Source organism: Neoarius graeffei, chromosome 3 (assembly GCF_027579695.1).
Source record: "Neoarius graeffei isolate fNeoGra1 chromosome 3, fNeoGra1.pri, whole genome shotgun sequence".
Classification (NCBI taxonomy): domain Eukaryota; kingdom Metazoa; phylum Chordata; class Actinopteri; order Siluriformes; family Ariidae; genus Neoarius; species Neoarius graeffei.
In genome coordinates this window covers 101,357,848-101,380,379 of record NC_083571.1, presented here as the reverse complement: position 1 = coordinate 101,380,379, position 22,532 = coordinate 101,357,848, and the positions used below count along the sequence as shown (strand labels likewise).

Here is a 22,532-nt window from a genome sequence, read left to right as displayed (position 1 = left end):
CTATATTGAACATTTTGACCTGAAAGCAATTCACTCGACATTCATAGATGTTTAAGATATTTAAAACCAGTCATTTCTGGCTATAGTAAATGAGTAAATGCAGACATCAGTCTGATCGTAGCCAGTGTGTTCCTGCCAAAACATTACCTCCAGGATTGTTTCCTCCTCAAAGCCATACCCAGACTTCAGAAGACAGGTTATGTATGTAAGATCCATACACAGGAAGGGATAGTCAGGATTATACATGGACATTTTGTTGCACACTATAAAACAAACAAACAAAATCCTGTAAAATCCAAGCAGTTGCACTTCTGGAATGCTGAGGAAAATGGTTCTAACTTCTGTCAGTTATGACTGTAATTGGCACTGCAGAACTACAGCGACTCCACTGCTCATTAATTTGTTAATCAGACCATTTCTCTGATCTAAGCTGATTAGAAATTATTTGTATGCCACTCAGCTAAATAATAAACACCATCGATGTGGGGATTTGTTATGGCCTCCAACATCCTGACTCATTTGTATATTTCAGTCTGCATTAGTTGCGGCAATATTCAGCAATTCCCTCTTCAATAAGCTCTTGAACATCAAAGCATCAAAGTTGATTTTCAAAACAACCCATTTAACAATTTCGAAATCCCTAACAGCAGTAAACAGTGTGTGACTGGAGATACCCTAGTCCCTCACCCTCCTTGGCTCTTCTCCTGAAGTCCCGAACCTGCACAGCCCCGCCTCTGGCTTCATCTGTAACAGATGGGTGAATGCATTTCAACAGAGCGGTTAGTGCCAGATTAAACACTTACAGGACTCCAACTGCAAATAATCATACAAGCAAGACAAATAACCATTTTAAACAGGATATCATGATCAAGTAATACAATAGCCATTTCTATAATTTAGCAACGTATTGTATGTAGTCTTTTACAGTTAAAGGAGAACTGAAGGCAGATTTATCATCAAAATTCTATTTCTCATTTTATTAAATATAGGAATGCGTTTTTGACAGCTATTTTGTCGCTGCTATAGTAGGTTATGAGTGTTTGAAATATGCTCTGTAATACATCAGTCCATATGTCAAAGCGACGGCCGTAAACGAGATTCGTTGAGACCTGTGCGAGACATCGTAGGACGGAAGTAAAACGTACAGCGGAAATCAAAGTGACCGACATCTGCCAACGTTGTCAAAAGACGCGTGCGCCCTCTTTCGAATGCTGACGTAATCAAGCCGGAAGTTTTGTTTGTTTTGATAGCAATCAGGAAAGTTTGAAAAAAAGTAGGCAGTAATCGTCATTTAAACTCGTTTTTGTGCAATACTTCGTTTGGAAAACAGTTTTCAAAATGGCGGCACTGACACCTGGCTGACATTTGATGTTTCGAAGTCTCGCACAAGTCTTGTGAAGATCGTGCGGATAAGCGACGCCTGCCGTGGACCAAACGAACTAAACTCAACACGGCTAAAAACTGAATAGGCCGATAAGTATAATATTTAATTGCGATTAGCTGCCAATACGAGTCACCATATAAGGTTATTAAAAACGAAAACATAATTGAATAACACGTTAATTAAGAAATAAAGCAAGTTTAAAAATGACTTCAGTTCTCCTTTAATTGGTTTGGGCTTTATTGCCCTTATTCATTCACCTGGCAGAACCAACTGTTCAGGCAAGAACACAGTAACTGTTAAAGACTTTCTCATGCCCCAGTACTGCTCTCTGGCAGGGATATAAACTTCATGCTGACTGTGCTACTACAGCTCCCTTGCACTGACGTCACATTTACATTAGCAACCGTCGCTACCCTCGATCTGGAGGACAAGCGAACTTTATTTACATACTGAAGATGTCCGATGCGTGTTGCTGTTGTCCGAAGAAAACTACAGCTAAAAAAGCTCTACTACCGGATTACTTGGATAATCTTAGTCAGAAAGAAGCAAAGGATAGATATAACGTGGAAATTAGAGTTTATTAGCAGTTCTCATCCATACAAAATTCCTCGAAACGATTGGAGTGACGGTGCAGATTTGTGGCCTAGCGTTATTGTTACCTTCTTATTCCCCCCCCAAAGAGTCCCAGCACGGAAGAACTGTATAAAAAAAAAACACTGGAGAAGCAAGGAAACCTTCTGTGTGTAAAGATTTTTTCCCCCGATATCAGCTTTTGGGAACAGAATGTTGCAAAAGCCAAAGCATTTCCTCTCAAAAGGACTCCGATCTGAACTGTGGGCTGGATGGTATTCCCGACCCTCCATGACTCAGCAACTCCACGGACATCTAATTACACAGCTATTTACACTCTATCATTTATACAATGACACTTATTATTGTTAAAATAATATCTTAAGTGTTCTTTGTAAAATAAAATCTTGACTTTCAAACAATATTGTAAGATTTTAATTTTATCTAATAGTGGATGGTACAATAATTACAAACGCTAACAGAATCAGTACATTCCACTTGTAGCTATAGTCATACAGTAACTATAAATCACCCTTGTCATAATAATTTCAATAAACGGTTAATGTTCAGTTCCCTCTTCATTTATTCTCTACTCAAAAGGCACACTTGGGTCACACGGTTTGCTCAGTGTGTAATGGACAATAACAATTTTATCCAAAACAGTTTTTCCTGCCTGAGTTGATTTATTTCTATTTCACATGCATGCAGCTGTTGTAAAGTTCAGTCTGTGTGTGTTTTCAGGCTTAGCTCCTCTCATCTTGTTTTCAGGCTTAGCTCCTTTCATCGTATTCTCTTTAACCATTAATTTCTTAGTTGTTCTTGAAGAATGCACTTCTCTTTGTTAACATTTTTCTTGTTAGCAGGGAGACGGTAATACCTTTTATTTATTTGAACAACCAAAAACAGCGCAAAAATGAGCCATACTGAAGACAGATTAAGCCTCGCTTACACAAAAGAGGGCATCTGTTTGAGCCCCAGGTGAAATTATCACGTGATGTGTGATGTCATGCACAAGGGGTCTATTTCCCCGACAGGGCTCGACATTAACTTTTAAACCCACTTGCCCCCCCAAAAAATATCACTTACACTACTTTTTTTTTTTTAGGAAAACCGTAGAATAGTTGTGAATTTGAACATAAAATGATGATCACACATTGAGTTGAAGTTTGGTTATTGATTAAGTTTATTATTAAGTTTGATTATTAATTACTTTTTACTTGTAACAGACAATAACAATTTTATCCAAAATAGTTGTTCCTGCCTTAGTCCATTTATTTTCATTTCATATGCATGCAGCTGTTGTAAAGTTCAGTGTGTTTGTGTAGAACTCCCTCAGACTGTAGGTTCATTACTCGATAATGTAGAAATCATTAAATAGAAATCTATAACAAAGTTTGTATGAAGAAAACAATAGGGTGCCAAGACTTTAACAGTAATGCGTTTGAGAATATTTACTGTATACATCTTTTTTTTTTTGTTATATCATCCACCTCTAGGTTTAAAGAAAAAAAACCCTGCACTGTGTCATGACAGGCAGGATAACGTTTGAGTTTAAAATTGTTTAGTGTGTAGGTTAGGGGTGTTTTATACAGACCTGGCAACCTATAACTGAATCACTGCAGCCAGTCTGTCATGACGCAGTGCGGGTTGTTTTTTTTTTTTAAAATAAACCTAGAGGTGGATGATATAACCAAAAAAAAAAAAACCCCTGATATATAAATATTTTGCACAGGACTGTGTTCTTCTGATAACAGAAACAAAGCTCCAGCTCTCTCTGCTCTTAATCTGTTCTGTTCTTTCAGGATTTATCGCGTATGTCGTTCTTTGTTGAGTTTTTTATGCCCGAGTTGTTTGAAACCGAGGAAGCTGCTTCACCTGTAAGAAAATCAAACACTTTCATGAAGGCGCTAATTCGAATGCGAGCAGAAAAAAAATAAAACCAGATTCTTAAGCAAACTCTTCCATCCTCACTTCCAATTTTGTTTTTGTAAAATACATTTTAAATACACTCGAGAATTTCTCTGGAGTTTTCAGGCTGAGCTCCTCTCCTTGTATTCTTTAACCGCTCATTTCCTCGTTGTTCTTGAAGCATTTGCTTCCATTTGTTAACATTTTTCTTGATAGCGGCGAGACGGTAACGCCTTTTATCTATTTCTCTGTTTGAACAAGCAAAAGCAGCGCAAAAATTAACCATATTGAAGACAGATTAACCCTTGCTCGCATGAAAGACGGTGTCTGTCTGACCCCAGCTGTAATTATCATGTGATGTGTGACGTCATGCACAAGGGGTCGTAAACAGTGCGTGTACCATACTACAACAGCGGGGGGGATATAAAATAACTTGCAAAGCAGTAAATGAAACTGAGACTAAGAAAACAGCCAAGGCATAATGGCGGATACGTAGTGAGGGACACTTTTAGGAACTGAAATAAAAGATCAAAAAGCTGAATTTTTATGGTGCTAGTTTGTAATATATGCTCATTCCAACTTGCCCGGTCGGGCATGTCAGGGGACATATCACACTTGCCCGAATGCATGTTCCACTTGTCCCGGGCAATTGGGCAGTCCTTAATGTTGAGCCCTGCCCGGTCCCCAGAGTTGCCACTGCCCCATTTACTAGAGCTACTACTGGCCCATTCACCTTAGTTACCATGTCCAGAGATGCCTACCCCAAATTTTGAATTTCAGTATTCTTGAAAACATTTTTCAGTATTTTGGAATGACTTTCAGTAACATTAATTTATGCGCATTTCCATTATAAAGAGGTGTATATACCAATATGTTTAACATTTAAATTATTAAAAAGAACTGTTTTGTGTGAATTGAATAAACAAAACGCGAGCAGCCATCTCAACTGAATTTCCACTCAACAAGTTTCTAGAGCATACAATAGATCACATTTTTATAAATACAATAGTGTTCCCTGTTTGCAGACATTACGGTTGACTACCAATCATTGGTATTGAATGTAACTCCTCAAAAGTATTATACTGCCTGGCAAAATGTTCTACCTGTTAAGGGATTCTAATAAAATTTAAAAAATTTTTCTTATTTCATGCCAAAGAGAGTCCGACATTGTTATCTTAATGTCCCAATATATAAATACTTCAGCATAATGCTTCAGAAGAGACATTGAATAAAATGACATTTATAATTGCATTTAAAACAGTGGAATGATCAATTTTTTGCCACAATCCCAACACCACTAATCAGAAAATTCTGTTTTTGATCATACTACATGTACATTTGCACTTGCAACACTGAAAAGACTTTGAATTAAAGAAGTACAGCCAGTGTTTGATATTTCAGTGAATAAAAATCATACATGTAAAAAGAAACTGAATAAGTTTAACTCACATTTCATGGCACTAATCGGTAAGTTCAACTCCAAGCACAGGTCAACCATCACCGCTTCAGCACGTGTCATGTTCCGTGTCTTTTCATCCACAGATTTCGTAAAAAACTGCTGGATCCCCCCAGATTTACTTTCCGCCTGACTCGCCATTTCAGCATACTCCATATGTTTTTTTTTGTAGTTGACATGCCGCGTGCAGTCATCGCGACCACCATGAGTGATGTTAATGTCAGTTCTACACAGTTTGCAGTGCGCGTATCCATTGCCCTTTTGACTGGGTGTAATGCACGGCCATTCTACCGTATCAAAAATAGCGCGAACAAATGTGCGGAATCTGCGCATGTCACACACAGCATGTGCGGAATCTGCGCATGTCACACATAGCATGTGTGGTTGTCGTAAAAATAAATAGCCTAGCCGTGAATCACGCATGGATTGAAAAAGTCGCTTGGACATTTAAAAACAACTCACTGGAATTTTTTAAGACTTTATAATAATTCCGTACAGAATAACACTGTTTGCCGTAACATCGTATTTACGTAACTTTTCCGTACAAAATACGGCCAATCCGTACTAGTAGGCATCTCTGCCATGTCACTGTTCGCTGCCCCACTGACCTCAACTGCTCTATAATTGTACTTCTGAAAGAATTTGATTGACGTTCTGGTGTCACTTTAATGGGGAATGCCCTATAACACAGTGCGACTAGTTTTTCTCACCAACAAGGCCAGCCTCAACAGCATGGTCGAAGTAGTAAGAGAAAGCGTAAATCCAGCTGTCTTCCATATCCTCTGGCTCCTGTATGACGCCTTTCACAACCTTTAGCATTTCTCTGTAACAGCTCTTGTACCCAGTAGAACCTGCAGAGTGAAGAGTAGTGCATAGTAAACACTATCAGGACTAAGTTTTTTTTTTAAAGAGACGTGCCATGAATGCATTTTACCTCCTGGCTTTCCGCTGACTTTGTATATTACCCCTCCAAAGCTAATTTTCCCTTTGTAATTCTTAGGCAAGCAGGAACTCTGAAACACCTTCCCTTTTGGAGCTGGAACAGTATCACAAAAATGCAAAATGGTACCTAATGGTCAATGCCTCATATTGTCTCATCTACTGGTATGAAACAGTGGATACACCCAAAAATGCTACTTCTCTGCTGTACCTTTTGAGCCCAAAGCACCAATAGCAGCAAGCTGAGCAGCTTTGATTCCATTCCCTGAATAACTACAAATGGGCACTTTAATAGCACATTCTTTCATATTTTACAACATTTCTAAAACGCAAGACGATTTTTAAAGACAGTTACCTGTGAGTGTACAATTTATATGTTGTGTTAAACATACTCAATCTTGCTGTGTAATCAGCAGGAAATCTCTCCGTTGTTTTCTATAAACAAATATGAAAGAGGTCATGTTTACTGAAAGGGGTGAAGGTACGTTTAAACAATATCGCACGAGTAAGAGTGTGGTTATACTAAATATAGGCATGGCTGTGATTCGGCCAAGGGCACGTGCCGTAGCTAATCACAGCTGTGCCGATCAGGGCTTTGAACCAGAATTTTTTTCCTATTGGTTCGTTCCGAACAGAAACGGAATTTTAACGTTTCCGGTTTTGGGTTCCACCATTAAATAGACGTTCCCGAACCGGTTAGAACAAAAAAAAATTTCGTTCCTGGAACGGTTAATTATGTTCCCTGTCAGCTGTTTAACAAATGGCTATAAAATTATGTCTCTGTCTCATCCAGCTTAAGCCAAATGTAGGCTAATTCTATTACAACCTTCATTAAATAAGACAAGAAATAATTCAAAACAATTATTATTTCAAATGTTGGCGATTTGGATTCTCAGTATGTCTTCCCATCTACACAAACAGAAAAAGTGCCAAAAATGAAAGATAATTCGTTTAGTGTGTTACCAAAGGCTAGTCAGGCCCTATAGAGGGCTACCGCATGACGTCACCGCGCCGCGAGATTTTGTTAGGCGCCATATTGGAAGGCCAAGTACACATCTATGCAAGTACATACATTCATAAAACAAACTACACCTGAAATGTAGCCAGGGCCGGTTCTGCCCTAATCTGGACCCGGGTGCAACATCGTGCAACCCCCCCCCCAAAAAAAAAACAAACAAAAAAAACACCGGTCTAAATCAGGACAACCATCACATAACTATAAACATTTTATATCAACTATTTTAACTAAATGGGCTATAATAAATAAGCCTGCAGGCAGCCACGGCAGGCTGCCTCAAAAAAGTAACCATTCAATGACACAACTGAAAGCCTGCAGCCACGGCGGGCTGCCTTAAAAAGTAACCATTTGTCCTACCTTAAAACTCGTTTTGCATTTTCTGCCTCCTTTTTTGTATTTTCGACCCTCCGTTTATTTTCTTTCCTTTTCTGAAAACCCGATTTGTGTCCAGACATTTTGTTCTGCTACCAACGAACTAACTCGTCAGGTCTCGTCTCTCGAGCCCGCGATGATTCCCGTGGGAAGGGCAACAATTGATACATTTTTACAAACAGCCAATAGGGAGGCTGCAACGTTCAGGCTCTTCTTTGCTCAGACACTCAGTAATGCACTTACTCACTTATTATCACGTGGAGACGTGATAGTAGTCCACCTTCCCGCTCTCTCCATTCAGTCAGCGAACGTCACACAGGAAGTGAACCCCAGCGGGTCATAGAAACTTGCGCAGGAGAAGAATGACTTTTTTATTTGTAGGCTACGGAAACTTTGAGGAACGAAATAAAAAACGGTATTAACCGGTTACCATTATTTTTAATAAGCGTTTCTGTTCCGGAACATAAAAAATAATAAAGTTTCTGGTTTCGTTTCTGTTCCATGTGAAATAGAAAAAGTTCCCGGTTTTCGTTTTCGTTCCTTGAACCGGTTCAAAGCCCTGGTGCCGATATTCAGTATAACCGCACTCTTACTCGTGCGATATTACCTTTATACAACAGTTCTATAAACAAATCATTAATATTGAGTAACTGACATTTCAGACACAGTATTCTTGGGTTTCAGTCATGTGACTTTTCTTAGCGATTTCACTTCCAGTAAAACAGCTGGTGGTCGAGCAAACCAAAACGGCTGCTGTAGTGCAAACAACTAGTGATAAGCTATCAAGAGTATGCTCGTAATCTAGAAGCCACTGCTCACTTTAGATATATTCAGAAGATTGCTATGTGAATGGAATCGACCCCTACAGTCTGGGAAAGAAGGATTTGTCATACGATCTCGAAAACTACCCTTCAGTCGAGTTCCCCGACATCTCGAACTATCTGGTGTTGCAGACGTCCTTCTACACCGCAAAACAGATGAAAGCGTGGAAGAGTATGGAGGCTTACAACTTTTTTGTATGTGGCTGGGTAAAGGACCTCGGGATCAAGTCTCTGCCGAATGAATCCTGGATTGTTTTTGCCCGTGTACTGTAAGTATGTTTTTTTTAAAGCTTTTCGTTTGCATCTTTACAACGAAGCGCTGCAAGTTGAAGTGTAAACAAACAACAGCTCGCTTGATTCTCACTTGTGTTGGCTCTTATCTCTCAGCTAAATCATTCACAAAGATCATCAGAAACCCCTTTAAAGACCTGGATCTTAGTTAAACAAGACAGAGAAGTGATCACGGCGCATTGTAACTGTACGGCTGGGTAAGAATTTTGTTGCGACCTTTGTGCATATGGACTTTATTATTCGTGGTTATTTTGATCGCGTACACTTGCTGAAAGACTCATTGAAAAGACCGCTAGGCCACCCTGTTAAAGAAAGCGAGACGCGTTGTTTTCAATATGGTGGCCTTCGAGTGAGGAGTAAACAAAGAAACAGCTGGGGACTTTAGTGCTTTGGGACTTAAAAAAAAAAAAAAGTACCATAAAATAACGACACATAGCAAGAAAAATACTTGGAAAACACTAAGGACAGAGCTGAGAAGGAAATACAAACCTTTCACCAAGTGATCACTGCAAACTCGAGCATGCTTCTACTCGACTCCCTTCGATTTCAGTGAGAGGTTCAAAAGCCACCTTTCTCAACATCTTTTTGTGAAATCCTGTGTTCGTTCACCCTTTTTTATTAGTTCACGGGGAACCCTGAAGAAACTTTTATCAGTTTCACGGTTTGATCGATTCGAACAACCTAAAACAATGCAAGCGTAAGGCATTTTTCATGCGAGCAATGCACCTTCTCCGTACAAACGCTTTGCCAACTGAACTTTGGTTGACCACCAGCTAAAGTTTTGAATAACTAATGAGACGGATGTGACGTCACGTGAAACCCAAGAATAGCCAACCATTTTGTTTATTTTTGCTCCGCTAGTGGAAACAGATCCTGAAGAAACCACAATTACTTTATACTTTACATCAGCTGGCTGGCTCACGTTCGATTGTCCATTCCCATTAAAGGTGCTTCCGGTTAAACTGGCATCCCTTCTTACTTTCCACCTTCATCTAACGGGCTTTCATATTTTAAGTTAAAAGTTATATTCCTGAAAGTATCATTTGCCATGTCTGGTGATAATATTGCTAAGACAACTATAGTAACCGCTTTCAAACTAGAAAGTGGAATTTTATGATCTGATGCACACAATGAAAAACAGTGTGGTTATACTAAATATAAGCACTCATGGAACGCCACAAAATCAGTTAAATTAGTGGACCAGAACTAACTGCTGTATAATACGATATCATGAACAACATACTATGCACAAGAGACGCACTCACTCACTTTGGGAAGAAAGGTGACTTGTGTTGATCCTCCACCCAAATCCAAAATCCCTACTGACCTCCTTATGTTGGGGTAAAGGTGACCTAAAAGTAGAATTAAAAAAACGTTTTTCACTTGATAACTGCCATCTTAGACATGAGGTATAATATTATGGAAGTAAAAACAATACAAAGATTTGAATTTGAACACCACTGAATTCACTGAAACAGCATTGAAAAATGACTTCAAATTATATCTGTATCTATTTCTTTTAAATTCACCTCCTTGAAATTCAAAGTCGTTTTATTTCAATGTCCAGAGATTAACATTCGTTGTAAGAATGAGTGTAACAATAGCGCACTGCGCATCACCAGAACGGCGATTCGTGATCTCACAATACGAACAGTTGATCTCACGTTATCAAAGGTACACAAGAACGAGTGGCGAAGCCACTATGTCATCGTGTTGTGAGAATGAGTGTAACAGCAGCAAAACTTCGTAACCAATCAGCATTTATCCTGATCAAGTTCGAATACCCGTTCTCATCTCATCTCATCATCTCTAGCCGCTTTATCCTGTTCTACAGGGTCGCAAGCAAGCTGGAGCCTATCCCAGCTGACTACGGGCGAAAGGCGGGGTACACCCTGGACAAGTCGCCAGGTCATCACAGGGCTGACACATAGACAGACAACCATTCACACTCACATTCACACCTACGCTCAATTTAGAGTCACCAGTTAACCTAACCTGCATGTCTTTGGACTGTGGGGGAAACCGGAGCACCCGGAGGAAACCCACGCGGACACGGGGAGAACATGCAAACTCCACACAGAAAGGCCCTCGCCGGCCACGGGGCTCGAACCCAGGACCTTCTTGCTGTGAGGCGACAGCGCTAACCACTACACCACCGTGCCGCCGAATACCCGTTCTACTTCTTGATAAACTTCATAACCAATCAGAACCAGAAACGAAATAAGAGAAACCTGGTTATAACGTCGTAGTATCGGAAGATAATTGGCAGATAAAAAGATAAACGAATTTCACCTCGTGGTTCGCCAAGGCTACTGATTCGATATCAAGTACATTATCGTTCAAAAGTTTGGGGTCACCCAGACAATTTAGTGTTTTCCATGAAAAGTCACACTTTTATTTACCACCATAAGTTGTAAAATGAATAGAAAATCTAGTCAAGACATTTTTCTGGCCATTTTGAGCATTTAATCGACCCCACAAATGTGATGCTCCAGAAACTCAATCTGCTCAAAGGAAGGTCAGTTTTATAGCTTCTCTAAAGAGCTCAACTGTTTTCAGCTGTGCTAACATGATTGTACAAGGGTTTTCTAATCATCCATTAGCCTTCTGAGGCAATGAGCAAACACATTGTACCATTAGAACACTGGAGTGAGAGTTGCTGGAAATGGGCCTCTATACACCTATGGAGATATTGCACCAAAAACCACACATTTGCAGCTAGAATAGTCATTTAGCACATTAGCAATGGATAGTGTATTTCTGATTAGTTTAAAGTGATCTTCATTGAAAAGAACAGTGCTTTTCTTTCAAAAATAAGGACATTTCAAAGTGACCCCAAACTTCTGAACGGTAGTGTAAGTTGTGTTTATTTTAAGAAAATTTACCTTTTGATTATCACAGCTTTTGTTTGGTCCTTCTGAAAGGTCAAATGAAAGATTTGTAAGTTTGGTTGTTTTCTTTTTGTTTGTTTTTTTTGAGCTTTTTGGCAGATATATTGAAAAGCCGATATCAAACTTCTGCTATTCACTTGAATTTTTTTATTTAATTTTTTATTTTAGAGTCTTTACACTACACTTGTGAAACAAAATGTGCTCATTAGCACTAATGGGTGACCCCAAACTTTTGAACGGTAGTGTACTTGATATCGAATCAGTAGCCTTGGCGAACCATGAGGTGAATTTCGTTTATCTTTTTATCTGCCAATTATCTTCCGATACTATGACGTTATAACCAGGTTTCTCTTATTTCATTTCTGGTTCTGATTGGTTACGAAGTTTATCAAGAAGTAGAATGGGTATTCGGCGGCACGGTGGTGTAGTGGTTAGCGCTGTCGCCTCACAGCAAGAAGGTCCGGGTTCGAGCCCCGTGGCCGGCGAGGACCTTTCTGTGTGGAGTTTGCATGTTCTCCCTGTGTCCGTATGGGTTTCCTCCGGGTGCTCCGGTTTCCCCCACAGTCCAAAGACATGCAGGTTAGGTTAACTGGTGACTCTAAATTGACCGTAGGTGTGAATGTGAGTGTGAATGGTTGTCTGTGTCTATGTGTCAGCCCTGTGATGACCTGGCGACTTGTCCAGGGTGTACCCCACCTTTCGCCCGTAGTTAGCTGGGATAGGCTCCAGCTTGCTTGCGACCCTGTAGAACAGGATAAAGCGGCTAGAGATAATGAGATGAGATGAGAACGGGTGTTCGAACTTGATCAGGATAAATGCTGATTGGTTACGAAGTTTTGCTGCTGTTACACTCATTCTTACAACACGATGACATAGTGGCTTCGCCACTCGTTCTTGTGTACCTTTGATAATGTGAGATCAACTGTTCGTATTGTGAGATCACGAATCGCCGTTCTGGTGATTGTAATGCTTATGCGTATGCGCAGTACGCTATTGTTACACTCATTCTTACAACGCGATGACATAGTGGCTACTGACTCGCTTCATCTCTATGAGGCAGTAGCTACAAAAATGGTACCTACTGCCATCTGGCAAGGCACACTGCAATACAGATGCGAGTAGGGAACTCAAACTCTCGCGGTTACCAGAGGACTAGCCCCCCACTGTAACCCTAGCTGTATTGGCGAGAGGCCGAGGGCTATGGAAACGGAGATCAGCGCCGCACCCATGCGCCTCAAAGAGCTGGTTCATACTGGGACAGGAGACTGTGGGAAGACCAGATCCTGGCGTGGAAGGGACTGTGACTTGACTGATGGCTCAGACAATAGTTCCAGCCATAACAACATGTTTATGTTAAAGCACTCGTTCTAATACACTGTTTCTATAATAATAGCTCGTACACAGGGACATGTACAGTGGTATGCAAAAGTCTGGGCACCCCTGGTCAAAATTACTGTTACTGTGAACAGTCAAGCAAGTTGAAGATGAAATGATCTCCAAATGGCATAAAGTTAAAGATGAAACACACTTTTCAACATTTTAAGCAGTATCGGTGTATTATTTTGGTTTTGTACAATTTTAGAGTGAAAAAAGGAAAGGAGTAACTTGCAAAAGTATGGGAAACCTAGGAGATTTGAGCACTCGGATCACTTTGACCAAGGTCTCAGACCTTAATTATGGGGCTTTTCCACTACCAACGCAGCTGAGTTGGGCTGAGTCGAGCTGAGTGGGGCTGCTGGAGTTGCATTTCGACTACAACCACACTGAACCGTGCTGGCTGGAAGTGGGTGGACACACTGGGTGGAGTTAGCAAAAGTGGGTGGACGTCACGTGATGTCGTTAGGCGGCGCAAACAGTGACATCAGTGACCTTTTAAGCGGTAGTCTCACGACCCGGATAGTAAACAATAAACATGGAGGACATGGAGTCGTTAGTGTTGCTGGTCTTGGTGCTGTGGTTTGTTGTCACCGACAACGCCAACAGATACTGGCAACAGCGTATAGATGAGGCGAGGCGCATAATTTGTCGTAATTCTTCTTCTTCCGGGTTTACGGTGTTTACAGATGGTGGTTCCCAGCGTGCTCGCGGGGCATGTGTGGGCATGTGAGGACACTCCTCCTCACCAATCAGTGCACAGGGGAGTGTCTCCTCATGCCCCTAGCCCCACTCGGCTCGGTTTGGCTCACTTCAGCCCCACTCCAAAACCGTGCGAGTTTTGGGTGCTGAGTAAGGCTGAAGTGAGCTCAGTCGTGCTGCTCTGAGGTAGTCGAAACGCAAGCCGTGTTGGGCTGAAGTGAGCTGGAAAAGGGTAGTGGAAAAGGCCCAATAGTTTGTTAGGGTTATGGCTTGTTCACACTCATCGTCAGGAAAGGCCAGGTGATGCAAATTTCAAAGCTTTATAAATACCCAGGCTCCTCTAACCTAGTCCCAAAAATCAGCAGCCATGGGTTCTTCTAAGCAGGTTCCTACTACTCTGAAAATGAAAATGGTTGAAGCCCACAAAGCAGGAGAAGGCTATAAGACGACAGCAAAACGTTTTCAGGTTGCCATTTCCTCAGTTCGAAATGTAATTAAGAAATGGCAGTTAACAGGAACAGTGGAGGTCAAGACAAGGTCTGGAAGACCAGGAAAAATTTCAGAGACAGCTGCTCGTAGGATTGCTAGAAAGGCAAATCAGAACCCTCGCTTGACTGCAAAAGACCTTCAGGAAGATTTAGCAGACTCTGGAGTTGTGGTACATTGTTCTACTGTTCAGCAACACCTGCACAAATATGGCCTTCATGGAAGAGTCATCAGAAGAAAACCTCTCCTGCGTCCTCGCCACAAAATTCAGCGTTAGAAGTTTGCAAAAGAACATCTAAACAAGCCTGATGCATTTTGGAAACAAGTCCTGTGGACTGATGAGGTTAAAATGAAACTCTTTGGCAGCAACAAGCAAAGGTCTGTTTGGAGAAAAAAGGGCACAGAATTTCATGAAAAGAACACCTCTCCAACCGTTAAGCATGGGGGTGGGTCAATCGTGCTTTGGGGTTGTGTTGCAGCCAATGGCACGGGTAGAGGGAAGAATGCAGTCAATGAAATTCCAGCAAATTCTGGAAGCAAACATAACCCCATCTGTAAAAAAGCTGAAGTTGAAAAGAGGATGGCTTCTACAAATGGATAATAATCCAAAACACACCTCAAAATCCACAATAGACTACCTCAAGAGGCGCAAGCTGAAGGTTTTGCCCTGGCCCTCACAGTCCCCTGATCTGAACATCATTGAAAATCTGTGGCTCGACCTCAAAAGAGCAGTGCATGCAAGACGGGCCAGGAATCTCTCAGAACTGGAAGACTTTTGCAAGGAAGAATGGATGAAAATTCCTCAAACAAGAATTGAAAGACTCTTGGCTGGCTACAAAAAGCGTTTACAAGCTGTGATACTTGCCAAAGGAGGTGTTAGGGCCTCTGCATGCTCTTGCGACAAGGCTTTCGCAGATAGCTTTTCGCAGACAGTTGTAATTTATCGTTGAGCGGGGAGTAATAGGCGTGCGCGATGTTATTCACCGCCACAACGCAAGGGGGCGCGAAGTCGCGAAATCGCTAGGAGTAGTTGGTGGGTGTGGTTAGTGGAGTGTTTATCCTCCAGTTACTTATAATGACTAGAACTGGAGTCGTATAGATGTACGTACTTCCTCACTTCCTCGATCAACCGCTCTTCGTGCTGCTCCATCTTCGCTCGTGTTTTTAAAAATGGCGGTCGTGAAAACAAACCAAACCGGGAAAGTAGGGAAGCGGAAGTGCGTGTACAGCGGATGTAGAGTGGACCAATCAGAGCCCTCTTGTCTGTGACGCTGTCTGCGAGGCTTCTGCGGTGGTCACAATTTTTGGGAGGTGCGCGCAGAGTGTCTGCGAAGGTGGGGGGGGCTACGCAGACGCTATCTGCGAGGACTGGGTTATCAGCATAAATTGGCCTTTACTAGGTACTAACCATGCAGGGTGCCCAAACTTTTGCTTCGGGCCCTTTTCCTTTTTTGTCATTTTGAAAATGTAAAAGATGAAAATAAAAAATTGTTTTTGCCTAAAATATAAAGGGAATGAGTCATCTTTAACTTTATGCCTTTTTGGAGATCATTTCATCTTCAACTTGTTTAACTGTTCACAGTAACAGCAATTTTGACCAGGGGTGCCCAGACTTTTGCATACCACTGTATGGCATATGTGCCATATGATCCAAGTCCAAAAGTAAACATTTTTTTTTTTAAACAGTGTTGTTTAACGAAGAAACGCTGTTTAACAACAGAAAAACACAATTGCTGTACTGAAGTTTTTTTTGTTAGGAGACGTTTATGGAAGGAGTCTGAAATGTGTTGTGTGTAAAGACCACAGGGCTTTGTAAAGTCTCCCTGCATGGGAAAACCTTCAGGGCAGAGGAGTTTACCCTTTCTGGTAAAATAAAAAGCTGTGGGGTTTTTTTCGTCTCATTAACTTCAAGGGAGAGAAAAGGAGATGTGGGTCAGGAAACGACTGTTTATCGTTGATATGACGTAAGTGATAACAGAAACTAAATAGTCTTTCAGGCGTTCCACAACATTATTTTCGGATAACACCACAGTCCGAAGTGCGTTATTTCTCACGGAGGTGTTCTAGTAGATTTTAACATTTAAATCTTTGTCTCCTTTTTGTTTCCATACAATAGTCAAGTCAAGTTTATTTCTATAGCGCTTTTAACAATAAACATTGTCGCAAAGCAGCTTTACAGAATTTGAATGACTTAAAACATGAGCTAATTTTATCCCTAATCTATCCCCAATGAGCGCGACGGTGGCAAGGAAAAACTCCCTCAGACGACATGAGGAAGAAACCTCGAGAGGAACCAGACTCAAAAGGGAACCCATCCTCATTTCACAATATCAGAGTGAAATTTAAAAAACAAAACAAAACAAAAAAAACCCTTGCCACATTTGCTTTGATTGCATGAAAAAATGATTAAATAGTAGTTGTTAAATTTTTGTGCTTGAGGCTACATCCACACGACAACGGCAACGAGATTTTTTTTTTAGCGGGTAAAAAAAATATCGCGTCCACATGGGCAGCGGATCAGTAAAATATCAGGTACATATGGCAACGCAACGCTTGCTGAAAACGATGCAATACACATGCCACACCTCTACGTGCGCTGTAAGACGGTCCCATCGGAGACACCAGAACAATAGAAGAAGTAGGACGCATGCGCATAAACCCTTTCTTCTACCTGGCGTGAATGAGTGAGTGCTGCTTGTTCTAGTCATGTGGTTGTGACGTCATCGTAAACAAATTCGTTCTACTCATCCAGACGACTTCGCAACGGCGCCGTTGCCAGATTTTTCCACTCTGGAAACCGTTCTCAAAAAATATCGTTTTGGGGCACCCAAAACGCCGGTGCCGTGTGGACGCCAAGCTGAAACGATAAAAAATTTTTACCGGATTCACCTGAGTCCGTTGCCGTGTGGACAGGGCCTTAGAGTCCACACACACACACAAAAAAAAGAAAAAAGTTACCCGTCAAAAAGTTTACAGTCACCCAGGCCAAAACCCCTGTAAAGAAAGAGGAAAGAGATTTCATGTTAATTCGTGGTTTAATTCTTATGTATTCCTAAAAGACTGTCCATTATTATTTTTCTATCCTGGTATGAGAAAACAAGTTGTTTACCTGATTTGCTTTATACATTAAGTCATACTAAATATACGTTTCAACTAGCCGTGGAAACCACATCTCGCATACATAACAGCAGTCTTATGCAACCAAACAACATCCAAAAACACTAATAGATATTGTCAAACTGCTGTCTAATCAAAACTACACTACAATTCAGATCATTCAAAACAAACTTGAGCAAAAGTAGCATGTAATTACACTGTAAAAACAGGCTGTGCTCATGGATGAATCCTAAACATCACCAGTGATGTCACGGCAATGTCTCAGAAGTAAGACGCGTTTCTTACATCCGAGACACGTCCATGACATCACTGGTGATGTTTAGGATTGAGCACAGCCTGTTTTTACAATGTAATTACATGGTACTTTTGCTCAAGTGTGTTTTGCTAACAAAACTTCTTTAAATCAATCATCTTCAGCACATACTTAAAGGCTAAAGATGGCTAATCTGTTTGGGCTAAAGTCAACATACCTTCACTTGTTCCATTCATTATGCTTACACTCTCATCAGGCACGTAGAACGGAGAGTCATCAAACACATCTTGAACCTGATGGAGAACACACAATGCAAGGTTAAAAAAAAAAAAAAATCATCACCCAGAGTCCCTTTTAATCAATCAAAGTCAAAAGAACAGACAGAACCACAGTGCGATAACTGATAACTATAATACAGGGTTCCTACTTTACCTCCTGGAGAAGTGCATGAGCTTTGGCAGGTGGCAGCATCCTCAGTCCTGCTGTAGCCTTCAGCATCACTGGGGTTCGGTTCCACTCCGCATGAGGCACTGTGCTCTTGGCAGCCTCCAGCAACTGCCTCACTGAGTCCCCAGCCTGCGCACACACACACACACACACACACACAAAACACACACACACACACCTGACTAGTACTACTTTGCAACAGTCACATGTATTTTTATAAAACAGGCTTTTCCACTCTCAAAGGAATGATTTTCCAGTCATCCTCTGCGACTCATATACATGACAGCTGTTACTCATGGAAGGTCATTTAAAGTGACTCATACATCCTTAAAACTGAAATAAAAACAGTACAACCTTGAACGATCACTTATAGACTGGCAAAAACACACTCTCACCCACATATTATTACAAGAGAAGTGTATAAATTTCAGTAACTGAAAAATAAATCAGCTCAGCTAATTTTACTGTATGAAATTAAGAGCACATCAGGATATTGGAAACCAGTTGGATATCAATAGGACTGAATCCTGGCAACAACAAGAACTCGGGTTATGATCAAATGAGGTTCTTCTGCAGAAAATACAGGTTTATCTCTGTCCGTCCGTCCGTCCGAAACACCCTTTTTCTCAGCAACCACAAATCATAGCCACATGGTACTTGGTACCAAACTTCAGCTTGGGGTTCTATACCGTGTATACCGTTTTCAGGTCTGTCGCACATCGACTTCCTGTTTAACGACTGAATGTATTTACGAAACGTATAGTGTGGATTTACAAAATTTTCCTAACACTTTTCTCAGCAACTACAAATCGCAATTGCTTGATATTTGGTACCGAGCTTCAGCTTGGGGTTCTATACCGTGTGTACCATTTTCAGGTCTGTCGCATGTCAACTTCCTGTTTACCGACTGAATGTATTAACGAAACATACTGGGTGGATTTACAAAAATTTCGTAACACTTTTCTCAGCAACTACAAATCATAACTGCTTGATATTTGGTATTGAGCTTCAGCTTGGGGTTCTATGCTGTGTATACCATTTTCAGGTCTGTCGCACATCGACTTCCTGTTTAACGACTGAATGTATTTACGAAACATATAGTGTGGATTTACAAAATTTTCCTAACAGTTTTCTCAGCAACTACAAATCACAGCTGCTTGATATTTGGTACCGAGTTTCAGCTTGGGGTTCTATACCGTGTGTACCATTTTCAGGTCTGCCGCATGTCAACTTCCTGTTTACCGACTGAATGTATTAACGAAACATATAGTGTGGATTTACAAAATTTTCGTAACACTTTTCTCAGCAACTACAAATCACAGCTGGGGGCATCGTGGCTCAGGTGGATAAGGCACCATACCATAAATCCGGGGACCCGGGTTCGATTCCGGCCCGAGGTCATTTCCCGAGCCCTCCCCGTCTCTCTCTCCCGCTCATTTTCCTGTCTCTACACAGTCCTATCCAATAATAAAAAAGGTGAAAAAAAAGCACAAATCACAGCTGCTTGATATTTGGTACCAAGCTTCAGCTTGGGGTTCTATACCGTGTATACCATTTTCAGGTCTGTCACGCATCAACTTCCTGTTTACCGACTGAATGTATTTATGAAACATATAGAGTGGATTTTGACGCTATTTCAAGAAGCAAAATGCTATTTCAAAATGACAGTTTACCAGGATGCTCTTTGAAATCCCTGAGGAGAACACGGCTCTTTACTTACTTGTTTCAGGGTTCATTATTTGTTGAAGTCAACATTCATAATAAGTGTCCTATTCCTTCGACTGCTTGCATTCTGATACAAGTGAGAGTGGGGGAATACGTAAGTGAGCAGTAGCTCACACACTGCAAAAAAAACTGAAAACTGAATCTGAGGAGAAAATTCCTTAATACTAATGAAATTATCTTGCTGCATGGATGGATAATTTTATTTGACAAGGCATCTTGGAATAAGTTGGTTCCAATATAGAACTAGTTTTAATAATCTCAGAGTTGGTGTCTTATATTCTTCTACACTGCAAAAATGATATCTTAACAAGTTAGAATATCTTGAATATAGTTGAAACGATCTAACGTTTCCTATTAGAAGAATACAGGACACCAACTCAGATGATTAAAACTAGTTCTAGATTTTAACCAACTTATTCCAAGATGCCTTGTCAAGTAAAATTATCTGTCCATGCAGCAAGATAATTTCAATAGTATTAAGGATCTTATTCATTAATAAATGAAATATTGCAATTTTTGGCAAATTGCTGTGGAATAAGCAAAACAACACAATCCAGACCACGCTATTTTACAATTTTTTTTTTCCAGCTTTGGGCTTGTCTCGTGTTGCATTGCCCTGCGGGTGCACGTTATTTTTGTACAACAGCATGGTCTATTGTGTGTTATTCCTTACATCATTTTTTATGCAAGGATTGAGATTGATATACATGTAGAAGAAGAAGCCTTTATTTGTCACATGCACACTTCAAGCACAGTAAAATTCATCTTCTGCATTTAACCCTTTGGTGACTGACCCCTTGAAAATGGTTCCTCCAGGAACGATTACGTTTCAGTTGTCAAGACAACGGAAAAACTAAAATACAAGAGCATTTTGTTTTGTGCACAAGAGCATTGTGACGTATCTTTCTGTTTTTGTATTTTAGTTTTTCCGTTGTCTTGACAACTGAAATGTCATCGTTCCTGGAGGAACCATTTTCAAGGGGTCAGTCACCAAAGGGTTAACCCATCTGAAGCAGTGAACACACACACACACACACACACACACACACACACACACACACACACAGCAGTGGGCAGCCACACTAGAGCACCCGGGGAGCAGTCAGGGGTTAGGTACCTTGCTCAAGGGCACTTCAGCCCAAGGCCGCCCCACGTTAACCTAACTGCATGTCTTTGGACTGTGGGGGAAACCGGAGCACCCGGAGGAAACCCACGCAGACACGGGTTCATTACCCTGAAAAATTAACTTTACTAAATCTGACATAGTAGGAAAAAGTCAACATGTGAAAAGGTTCTCTCACTTTTTCTGGCATGTCAGCGTAAGCAGATAAACCAGGCTTCACAGACTGAAACACTTCATTATCCAAAATGGGGAGTCGGTCTAGAAAGCAAACAGAGCAAAAAAACAAGTTAGCCTTAAAATTCATACAGAGAGAGAAAAAAAACCCACCACCATGAGACGATTAAGAATAAAATATTCTCTTTCAGTCCATCTAACAGGTAAAGGAAACTAGTAAACCCCTCACTTGGCTCTCTCTGAATGAAGCTGTAGACATGGATCCGTGTTCCAGTGCTCCCAGCGTCGAACATGATTCCGTAAAAAGCTTGGCTGGCGTTGGCACGATGACTAACGGAGGGCAAAATCCTTTCGATGCTTGACCCAAGATCCAGTCCACTGCTCATAGAACCCTGGGACTCAGAACCTCTCACCAAGAGCCATAAAAGGAGCAAATGCAGCACACGAGCCATGCTTGCCGAAATCCCTCAGCAAACTCTCTTTCGAGGGAAGCTTTCAGAAAGCAAAAAGAGAAGTCGTCAAGCACACAGGGTCTAGTGCTGCTTATAAAGCAACACAAGGCCATGCCCACAAAAGTGTCACTGAGTAAGTGCAAGGCTGGATTTTTTTTTCCAGCTCGATATACAGTCTCAGTCACAAGTCTAGACACATCGACTCATTCATAGGTTCTTATTAATTAAAATAAAAAACTTCATGTCTTAAAGGGCTGATGACACGAACATGACTCTATGCAATTTCTTAAATAAACTATACAACATGGCAAACATGCTAGATTTCTGTTATAATTACGTGAAAAGAAGCTGTTGTTACGCAAATATCCAACTTTTAATTGCACAGCGCAAGAAAACTGGGTCCGTGGCTCGCGGCCATGCTGTGACGTCAGCGGAAGAACACGCTGCGATTCACTGGCTGTTCTACTCTGGTTCTACTCAATGGAAATGGTGCATGAAAACGCCGGTGAACTCTCTAGTGCTAGCTCTTCCACTTCTGGGAGTCTAGAATTGTGTTGGTCTCTTCCGAATATAATCTATGATAGCCTACCCTCTTTACCCTTTGCCTCTCGTTGCTAGGCGGCAGTTACATGAAAGCCGCAAGCTTTCACAAGCAAATACATGACTGATATCACGCTGACTTTATGATCACATTTATGATTATCATGTAGAATCTATAGCTCTATGTACCTTTATCTTATGTCGTTTCACAACACGTTCTGACAGGAGGACTGTCTTTGGATCCGGCATAGCTACTAGTAGACCCCCTCCGGATTACTGGCAGTGTTGCCAGATTGGGAGGAATCCCGCCCAGTTGGGCGGTTTCAAGTGCATTTTGGTGGGTTTTGAACATATTTTGGGCTGGAAAACTTCAGCAGTATCTGGCAACAGATACTGCTGACGTTTTCCAGCCCAAAATATGTTCAAAACCCACCAAAATGCACTTGAAACCGCTCAACTGGGCGGGAAACCTCCCAATCTGGCAACACT

At 41.1% G+C, this 22,532-nt stretch overlaps 1 protein-coding gene across 1 annotated transcript in view; it reads right to left on the bottom strand.

Moving 5' to 3' along the window:
* Positions 1-22,532, bottom strand: part of entpd5b (ectonucleoside triphosphate diphosphohydrolase 5b) — a 37,074-nt gene that overhangs the window by 3,549 nt on the left and 10,993 nt on the right. The window contains exons 2-13 of the mRNA XM_060917784.1: positions 21,281-21,543; positions 21,056-21,135; positions 18,015-18,158; positions 17,800-17,875; positions 17,171-17,206; positions 10,029-10,111; positions 6,613-6,692; positions 6,469-6,530; positions 6,253-6,354; positions 6,029-6,169; positions 688-744; positions 148-263 (exon numbers count right to left, since the gene is read on the bottom strand). Coding sequence (XP_060773767.1) covers positions 148-263; positions 688-744; positions 6,029-6,169; positions 6,253-6,354; positions 6,469-6,530; positions 6,613-6,692; positions 10,029-10,111; positions 17,171-17,206; positions 17,800-17,875; positions 18,015-18,158; positions 21,056-21,135; positions 21,281-21,503 — 1,200 coding nt within the window. The 5' untranslated portion in view covers positions 21,504-21,543. The remainder of the gene's footprint in view (positions 1-147; positions 264-687; positions 745-6,028; positions 6,170-6,252; positions 6,355-6,468; positions 6,531-6,612; positions 6,693-10,028; positions 10,112-17,170; positions 17,207-17,799; positions 17,876-18,014; positions 18,159-21,055; positions 21,136-21,280; positions 21,544-22,532) is intronic.